The sequence below is a fragment of the Mizuhopecten yessoensis genome, unplaced genomic scaffold, assembly GCF_002113885.1.
Source record: "Mizuhopecten yessoensis strain PY_sf001 unplaced genomic scaffold, ASM211388v2 scaffold2441, whole genome shotgun sequence".
NCBI lineage: Eukaryota > Metazoa > Mollusca > Bivalvia > Pectinida > Pectinidae > Mizuhopecten > Mizuhopecten yessoensis.
The window spans coordinates 344,528-355,151 of NW_018404548.1; the positions used below are offsets into that span (position 1 = coordinate 344,528).

The following is a 10,624-nucleotide window of genomic DNA, read 5'->3' on the forward strand; positions in this document are numbered from 1 at the left end:
GTCTACACAAACTTAAACCTTGTATAAGGTCTACACAAACTTAAACCTTGTATAAGGTCTACACAAACTTAAACCTTGTATAAGGTCTACACAAACTTAAACCTTGTATAAGGTCTACACAAACTTAAACCTCATAATGTCTTTTGTTTTTTTGGCCATTATGGCAAATGTTATCCCTCCAGTACTTTCTAAGAAACAGAATAATCAAACTTTAACACTCAAAATCAAAGATGGCTGCCTGTTGGCCATCTGGGTTTTCTAATCACACCCAATATTTAATACGCATAACTTAGGAATACCGGAAATCTTCATATACAATTTTTGAAAGCTCTCTCCAGTATTTGTTTTCAGAAATAAGGCTAACAAGAACTGTTTAAGGACAGACAGAATTACAGATGGATGAACAGCCAGACGAGGGACCATGTATGAAGGGTGATTTGAACAGCCTACTGCACCATCTGATGATGGTGACCATAAAAGGAGTCCCATATAAAGGAGTAACATGGGCTTACCATTTCAGCTAATTCACCTAGATGAGCACACAGATTCACCTCAACAAAGTCAACCACCTTCCTCTGAAATTAGAGAATGTTTCCACAGTAAGGCGATTGTATGAATTAAAGAAAGTTGAACATTATCTAAATAGAAACACTACAAATTCAACACTGCAAAATTGTATTTCTCTACATAAATGTATAAATGTAAATAGAAACATTGTTCAAAATCGAAGCTGTATATCTTTAAATAGTAGTTATAGCGCCATGAAATGCGACTTACCTGCATGGTGGGGTCACGGGCCATATTTCTGACATCGGTAGTTATTGCCTTACAGGCATCACATTCTAATGCATTGGTGGTAACATGGACGCCCATCTGTAAGTACACCAGATCAACCATCACGTACATTCTACAAAGCTTTGGGTCACAACCCTTGTATACAACTGATGTAATGTCGGCCCATCAAAAGGCATAATTACAGATAACGTTAAAGGAAACCATGAAAGTATCATTTAGATCAAGTTTGGTCTGTTGGAAGTCAGGAGGAAACTGAAAATGTCTCAATTTTGAATTGGTTTGAAAAACACTCAATACTTTGTTAGAACCATGAGAAAATAAATACGTTTTATAAAAAAAGTGAGCCTGATGGAAAAATGTCATAGCATAGGCAAAGGCCAAACATTGTGATTTCAATGTAGCCAAGAAATACCACAAGGCCTTATGGAGGTCCTGTATTGCTTACCTGGATATATAAGCAATCATCTCAAAATATTATCATCAAAAATATTATTGCATTTCCAGTAACCTGTAGAACAACAACATTTCTTTGTACAGCAATTGATTCTCTGGTCCCAAGACTATTTTGTAGTAAATTCAGTTGAAATATGGTTGTCCATTTATGAGGAGTATGCTTATAATGTCTCAAGGTTAACAGTATTCCTGGTTTATAACGGAAATTTCTAATTCAGATCTTGTTTCTGAATTTTTTACTCTTCATGAAGCAAAAATAAATAAAAAAAATTGGAGTTACTTTCCCTGTCTTTGTACTAATTTTGGCATTGTGGTCTACGGCCAAATTACCCATGTTCAGACCCACTATATTCATACTTTTTGAAATCATCGCCACCTGATAGTGCTCCAAATATGGTTTACATTCATCATTTAGTTCCTGAGAAGATGTCCCTTAAATCAATATGGCCTTTTTATATACATTTTTGCTCTTTGGGCTAAATCAGCTGAAACTTAACCTGGTAAATATTTGATAATTGTTTATTTTTCTTAGTATGTTAACTGTTCATATGATAACTACCTTTCTCAGGACAACCATGACAAAGGTTTTGATGTCCCTGAATTTGGTTCGAAGTTCCTGCGTGTCTGTGCCTGTACAGAAACCAACTGCACTGCATGTCACCTGAGGATCCTGTGAATAAACAGTAATTGTAGTCTTTAAAAACAGAAATCTGTATATAAATATATACATGGTCATGATATTGTTGTCCAAACACAACACACTATCCTTGTATGATAACTTACACTAAAGCTATAATTGGTATATTAACATTTTACATTCAGCTTTTCCATTTCCATTTATTCTATTGAAACGCTCGAAGTTAGAAATCTTCATTATTATTACTCTAATAAATTTTCCTCCTCCAACAGTCAAACAAACTTGTGGATCCCTGACCCAAAGGGATCCACTGTACTGTGGTAAGGATGCCTGACCCACTGTACTGTGGTAAGAATGCCTGACCCACTGTACTGTGGTAAGGATGCCTGACCCACTTTACTGTGGTAAGGATCCTTGACCCACTGTACTGTGGTAAGGATGCCTATCACTGTACTGTGGTAAGGATGCCTGACCCACTGTACTGTGGTAAGGATCCCTGACCCACTGTTCTGTGGTAAGTATGACTGACCCACTGTACTGTGGTAAAGATGCCTTATCCACTTTACTTTGGTAACGATCCCTGACCCACTGTTCTGTGGTAAGGATCCTTGACCCACTGTACTGTGATAAGGATGCCTGACCCTCTTTACTGTGGTAAGGATCCCTGACCCACTGTACTGTGGTTTTTACATATACACAGTAATCTCCCCTTAATTTTGATATAGCTGTAGCACAGTTGAGCAAGAGCTATTCCATTGACCAGGTAGCTCAATTTGTTTTAGCAACAGTATAACAATAAAAGATCCAGGGTTCAAATATCAGTCTAGGCCCACTATTCTTTTTCACTAAGAACACTGTTGATTATATTTTGTTTTATAACGTCTTCAATATTATTCATAAAAGTCCTGCAAGGTATGGTTTCTTTTCAGAAATGATTTATCAAAGGTATAGTCATGCTGGAAAAAAAGGTTTCCAATGCGCAGCTGCAGTTTTTGGTGGTAGTACAGGGATCCTTAATTTGAAATCTTTAAAGAAATACTAAAGTTACTGTCTTCTTAATCCACAAAGTTTCCTTTTATTTGAATTTAAAAACCAGCTAGTTTAGAAAGGATGATTTTTCTTGGAATCTGTTGAAAACAATGTTGCAGACCATATCAGCTATTCATTTTTATTATGTCTGGAGACTTCCCATCAACGACGACTTACTTCATAGGAAGTGAGCCTGTAATTGATCGCTCAACATAGGAGACAACCAATGACAGACTCGGACGACTTTGGTCCTATAAACAGAAACTTACCACATAGGAGGAGAGCAGAGACAGACCCTGACGACTTTGGTCCTATAAACAGAAACTTACCACGTAGGAGGAGAGCAGTGACAGACCCTGACGACTTTGGGCCTATAAACAGAAACTTACCACATAGGAGGAGAGCAGTGACAGACCCTGAGGCACGTAGGTATCCACCAGGTCATCACACTGTAATGTTCAACATACAACAAACTCTCATTACCAAGATCACAGAAATTCAAAATCCGTTTTTCACCGAGCCAATAATGAGAGTTTCAATGCTGCCATGGAAGTGACGTCACGTCTACTGTCCTTACTGGGACTGCAGCTGAACCATGTTACACTAATACAATTAAAAGGTTGTATTACTCTAGTTACAAATACTGTGGGACAAGACAACATGATTGGTAGTGCTGAAGGGTACTTACAATGGACTCTACCGTGCCAAGCTGGGCACACACAATCTGTTTTATCATTCCAATCAGCTGACTCTGTAAAAATAAAACCACACAATTAACATGTACAGTTACTGGCCATCAAATGAGTTAGAAAAGTTGGAAATTTGTTGTTAAAAACATTTACAGTAAATTTCAATGTTATGTAATTGTTATTGTGAAGTCATGTCTCGGGTCAACTTTGATATAATGTTCACCCCAAAGCGTAGACAAGAGGCCTGAGAGGCCTAATACTTGCATCAAATGCATGGCCTAATTAAATGGTTAAAAGATTAACATACATTGTAAGAAACACTACAACCTAGCACTTCCAAACAATGTTTACATCATTATGACTGGTATGGAGTATCATAATTTACCAGAAATTGTTTGAAACCATGAATTGATCACTTCCAGCAAAATTTGTACAAAATTGGTTAATTAAAATTTAATTTTTGATTTTAAATGTCTTTCAAAATTGAGGCCATGTCAGCCATACATATTGGATTTCAAATCACTTCCAAAATACTTTCAAAAAGAATTGGCCTGGACCATAAACAGATACCATACACTGATCACCTTCATTACACTTCATACAAATAAGTGTGGTACACTTGGGATTTAAATTTAAACTACAGTACACTTTTAAGAAAGAATCTATATTGAATTTCAAATCAGCTCCAATTAACAAGAATTGGTCAAGACCATGCATTGACCATTTCCATTAATTTCAGCAAAATTAGTGCAACAATTTGATCATCAGCTTTTTCAAGATGGCATCTATGGTGGCCATTTTCTTACACCAATATTGTTTCTCTGTGACATGTAAATATCTAGAATGGCATACACTAGAACAGCTGACATGGCTAGTAGAGTGAGTTCCTACCTCAGTGTTGGGATCAGTAAGAAGACTTTTGATGTCAGTCATGAAGTTGACACAGTCCGTACAGATGTTGCCAGCCTTGACAGGTGTGGCTGCCACCAAAGGGGTCTGGACTAAAGCATTGGTCTGAAAGGTCAATACGCCCTCATCAATTGTCATTCACATATCAAGGGCAATGCTTCACAGTTATGTAAATTTCCAGTTTTTTTTATAAGATACAGTTGTGGGACCGCACAACGCACCAAAAATAGCGTGCGCACACCGTGCATACATCGTTCACACACCGTCCGCACATCGTCCACACATGGTGCGCACAACTGTGCGATTTAGCAATCGTTCGCCCCGTTGTGCGATTCTCTCCGCACAACTGTGCGATTTAGTATCATTTGAAGATCAAAATTACGGAATGACAAAAATACGGAAAGCTTGTATACGATAATGTACACTGTGTATATATCTGTAATTTCTCATCACAATAATCAAGATTACACAATTTCACAATGCGTGTTACACAGTATTACAGCGACCGTAAGGCTGTCAAGAATGGGTTTGGCTCCAAGGTAACAGAACAGGTAAATAACAATTTTATGAGTGTCCGGAGTTTTACCTGACCAGTGCCTGACACACAGAGCTGATATGCGATACCGTTTGACCGTAATGAATAGTATTTGTTATTTGCATTCGTTTGCCTATAGCTCCCCTTCACCTGGATTTTCACACCCCCGGCCTTACCCGACGAGTTACGTAAGTGCCCCAGGCGGGGAGAAAACTACGGTCCAGGTACATGTACAAAGTGGTTATGTTTACCTGTATACGGGATTGTGTTGTAATTTTACATGTGTCGATTAAGTTTGTTTAAAAACACAGAAAACACAATTTCTAAATATAAGAATGTATAGACAGAAAGATAAGTTTATAGATGTTGCTAGAATATAGAAACATACGTAAACATCAAGTTTATATGTTTAAACACGAAACCGTATAAATTGTTAAGGCATTCCTCAATTTACACCAACCACGATTGTTATCGCACAACGTCCGTCCATCGTGCGCACATATGTGCGCAAGCAATGATCGTCCAGCTTTTTATCGTTCGCCCATCGTGCACACACCGTTCACACACCGTGCACACATCGTGCGCACACCGCACATCGTGTAACGTTGTGCAATCCCACAACTGTAACATCCAACACTTAATTTGATGTTTATATGACATTTTTCTGTAAAATTTACAAAACCCATCAAGAGCTCATTAAGTCACCAATTGGTGACTTAATGTTGTGACTTTGTTACAACAAATGTAACATTTAACAAAAGCTATCAGGAGCTCATTAAGTCACCAATTGGTGACTTATTGTTGTGACTTTGTTACAACAAACGTAACATTTAACAAAAGCTATCAAGAGCTCATTAAGTCACCAATTGGTGACTAAATGTTGTGACTTTGTTACAACAAATGTAACATTTAACAACAGCTATCACTGTAGGGGTTGGAGGATATTCACACCACCAGGACTTTCAATTCCACATCAGACCATGTAGTGTTACTGATCATCTTACCTCAGGCTGTTTGTGATGGTTTACACTGTCTTCAAATCCATTGCAGGGCATGAACACTCCACACATTGCTTTGGCAGTCTGTACAAAGCAAAACAGGTATCTATATAGGCAAGTGTTCAAATAATGTTTGGACATAATTGTTTGTAGTTCAAGTCTAAATTTCGAACTGATCAATTGTACAATCCCGCCATGCTAACAATAAACAAATATGATTTATCACACGAAGGTGATAACTTTTTATTTCAATACTTAATTATTCTACCTGTATTTACCTGCACTGATTAGCTACCAAGTTCTAGTGATTGAGAAGGGAGAAAACTCCCATGCAATGATCTGCATTACAGACAGCAGATAGTAGAGAAGATGGGTACATCAAGAGCTGAACACTTGGATTTCGTAGACCATGGTTTTATGTTGTACTCATTTGACCTGTACTTGTATTCTGTAACTCTTCTAACAGCTGTAGGGTGAAATGTAATTCATTTTTGTGCATAATGTATCCATTAGCCAATTATAGAGGTGCGATCCTGTGTGTATGTGTGTCTTCTCTCTACCTACCATGTTGCTCTGTAACAGTTTGATCACTGTGTCCACATCGTCCACCATGTTGATACACTGAAGAGAAGAACAATGTTGACACTTAGATTTACATAACATTATACATCTCATGTCAGCTATAGATATCAATGTCATTTCTAGTTTCATTACTCACAACACTTCAGTAGGACTGGGCATTTACTAAGTTACCAAACTCACAACACTGCCATAGATTTACTTCAGTAGGACTGGGCATTTACTAAGTTACCAAAAATTATATACATAAACACTTTCGGTATTGCATGTTATATTTAAGTTAAAAACCTTCCACACATTTAGAACTGTTCCGCACTGATATCTCCTGATCCAAACTGGACTAGTGTGTATACCATCTCCGCATTAATAAAGACTGTGTTACATAGTATAGTTTACAATATAAATATATAATCTCCCCATTAATAAAGACTGTTTCAATATAATCTCCCCATTAATAATGACTGTTTCAATATAAACTTCCCATTAATAAAGACTGTATCACATTGTATAGTTTACAATATAAATATAATCTCCCCATTAATAAAGACTGTTTCAATATAATCTCCCCATTAACAGGGTTGCCAACTCTCACGATGTGAGACAAAAACTCACGCTAAAACGTCCTTACTCATGCTAAAACATGTCTCACGCCACGTGAGCCATAAATATCACGCATTCGAAAATAGTCTCACTCCATCCCACGCGAAGCCATAAATCGACAATTTATAGCTTGGACCGTACAAAGGGAAACAACTCATATTGCAATGTTGTGCTTTGGAAGTGAGCTGACGCGAGGGGTCACTTTACATCCGGTGGAAACGAATGTAAATAATATCGTAAGGTTAGTTGTTTTCACCCGTAAACTTAATAGTGAATATACCTATCGCGCTGAAAAGAAAGTTCTACTAATAATGGCGTCGTGTATTAGGAAATATTGTTTTCAGGTCGTGTCTTCACAAATATTAAGATAAAACGATTCTTGAAACACGAACAGACGAATGACTGATGAAAAGTTTGAAGTTACTTTTGCAGTATAAGTGGCGAATATGATGTAACGTTAACGCACCAAAGACTTGAACAACTAAACCCTTTTTAATCTGATGTGATGAAAAAAAATAACGAGTTTTGTGAAGTGCTTTGACATGTTGGATAGACGTAGTACGTAGGTATACATAATCATGCAACAAATTAATTGAATCGAATATTGCAGACATGGTACAAGTTAGTACTAATATTAATACCCGGCCTCCTCTTCCCCGGCCGGGTATATTAAATCGATCCCATGCCTTGTAATGGAGCAAGCCTGGTGTGAATCACACCGGGGCGATATTAGAATTAATTGAAAGCACATTGGTCCACATCCATAAATAAGGTTGTAGTATGAACTATTTCTGTTGATATCCTGCTATCTGTTGACAACTTGAAGTTAAACTCTGCCTAAAATGTCGTTAAATTATCAAGTTAACGTAGCAAGCGTAGTCGAAATCTGAACTGACCGCCATGTTGGAAAGTTTGTCTCTCTTCCGATATAGGTCAGACGTCCAAATATGGGTGTCATGACCCAATATGAAAACTGTAGTAAACATGGCGGCATCAGTAGTAATACTACATTTGGCCATGCAGGCCATATATAGAAAGGATAATTGAGATAACATCATGCGTGATCTGTCATGGCGGTTGTTTCTCTTTTTTCCCCCAATACAGACTTTGTTAATTTCGTAAAAGAGTTTTTGCATGGTAAGGATTCGTTTTTTCAACAATTATGCAATATTTTGATAACATTATACTCATATGAGGTGTGAATTATATGCAATTTTACAGATTAACACTTTTGATTTTGCTCCATTAGTTGGCATAGGACCGCTTCGTAGCTCTGACGACGCAATATTATGAATATATAAAAAAATCTCTCGTCTTCAGAAAGCTACGTTATCGCAGCAAGGTACAAGTAAATGATCAGGGTCTGTTTGTTGCTTTGGATACTGTACTATAGTAGCCAGAAATAATTGGAAAATATTTTTCACTGTCAAATTATCTGCTGGCTAAAAAAAAATGTTTATCTTTCATGGTAATGAACTTTTCATATACTACTATGGTAAATTTCTTGCTTTTAATATGAACTGTTATATTTTTTGACAGGTCATGAAAGATCCCATGCCATACTAGCAATATTGACAGCAAAACGAAAAAGTGACTGGTACCTGTTCTAGCCAAGAAAGAAATTGTTACAAGAAAGTCCGTTGACTATAATGTGTTGCATTTCTGATGTCAAGTTGTTTGTGTGATAAATAAAAATCTAATATATATCTGCAAAAAATGTTTTGTTTTTATTTCCTGCAAAGATCTTGAAGTAAAAAGATCAACAATGCAGATGTTACAGTAATCAGTGAAAGCCAGGATTAGTTTGATATATAGGTAAATGTTATCTTAACACCTGAAAAAGACGTTACACCACAACACCGTCAAAAGTCTCACACTTAAGAAAGCCCAGTGGAGGGAGATCTCCCACACTGGACTCCTTAGAGGTTGGCAACCCTGCATTAATAAAGACTGTTTCAATATAATCTCCCCATTAATAAAGACTGTATCACATTGTATAGTTTAGAATATAAATATAATTTTCCCATTGATAAAGGCTGCTTCAATATAATCTCCCCATTAATAAAGACTATCACATTGTATAGTTTACAATACAAATATAATCTTCCCATTAATAAAGACTGCTTCAATATAAACTTCCTATTAATAAAGACTGTATCACATTGTATAGTTTAGAATATAAATATAAACTCCCCATTAATAAAGACGGTATCACAATGTACATTTTGCAATATAATGTATAAAAACTGTTACTTATCTTACCTCTGTCTTGTAGGTCTGGTTAAATGGTAGGACATCACACAGGTCCTTGATGTAGGATATAACATCGTCCTACAAACAGGCAAACAATTGATCAGACAGATTCACCATAACGAGGTAGTTACACTAAGGATCCCTAACAAAGTATAGGTAGGAATTTGAAGTAAACATCAAATATCAACAGGTGGTTGAATCTATTCTGACTATTTTCTATAGAGGAATTAAGTAAAACAATGTCAATAATCATGATAAACAATGAATGACAATGAATGTAAGCTTCTTTTTTTTTAATGCACAGTTGCTATAATTACAATGTACAGTATGTACTGTCTCAGTAAGATGTTCACACTGTTTATTTGTGAAGCTGTTTTAGACTTGGATCTTTTTTTACTTGGGAAGGGTTCAGACTTACCACTGACTTGGTTTTCAGTACCTCACGAACCATGTTGATCATTTTTTCACAAATCTCACACTGTGTGTTCTGAAAGAAATTTACACAAATAAATGTATAAAACTATGGCATTTTGTGTGACTTGGAAGTTCCTGTCTGTACAATGATCAGTGATTTGACCTTTGACCTTTGCCTTGACATTGATTTTTACAGTCCAATATATGATGGACTGATTATTGTATACACAATACACCATCCGGGATCCACACACATTCCGCCCAAGCAACACCTTAATATGAAGTTTTGTCAACCCAGAAAAGCATTACATTGACATGACATTGAACTCTTTGCAGTTACCTTGATCTCAAAAATTACCTGCAATTGTACATGAAATAACGTCCCATCATTAATAATGCATCTATAAAATTTCATAAAAGAAATATTGCGCCATTCAGAATTTAGATCCCGACAAGCATGACAATGGTTTGATCCCTTGCTGTGGCCTTGACTTTGGGGTACTGACTGTACAGCAGCTATATGTCATCTAGTTATGACACATCCAACTACAAAGTTTCAGAAAACAAATATTGAGTCAATCAGAAAGTCCAAACAAGTATGTGCACTACAATGATTTGACCATTGAACCCTTGCTGTGACACATATCACTTGGACCTTGTCAGTATGGGCAGGTGACTGTGACATATAGTAACATCTAAACAGTGAACTATGAAATTCTATAAATAAAATATT

At 36.6% G+C, this 10,624-nt stretch overlaps 1 protein-coding gene across 1 annotated transcript in view; it reads right to left on the reverse strand.

The window, feature by feature from the left end:
- Window positions 1-437: 437 nt before the first annotated feature.
- LOC110446006 (prosaposin-like) overlaps window positions 438-10,624 on the reverse strand; it is a 16,016-nt gene continuing 5,829 nt past the window's right edge. The window contains exons 3-12 of the mRNA XM_021490935.1: window positions 9,896-9,964; window positions 9,487-9,555; window positions 6,610-6,666; window positions 6,052-6,129; window positions 4,495-4,617; window positions 3,603-3,665; window positions 3,304-3,363; window positions 1,808-1,918; window positions 778-873; window positions 438-575 (exon numbers count right to left, since the gene is read on the reverse strand). Of these exons, the coding sequence (XP_021346610.1) occupies window positions 447-575; window positions 778-873; window positions 1,808-1,918; window positions 3,304-3,363; window positions 3,603-3,665; window positions 4,495-4,617; window positions 6,052-6,129; window positions 6,610-6,666; window positions 9,487-9,555; window positions 9,896-9,964 (855 nt within the window). The 3' untranslated portion in view covers window positions 438-446. The remainder of the gene's footprint in view (window positions 576-777; window positions 874-1,807; window positions 1,919-3,303; window positions 3,364-3,602; window positions 3,666-4,494; window positions 4,618-6,051; window positions 6,130-6,609; window positions 6,667-9,486; window positions 9,556-9,895; window positions 9,965-10,624) is intronic.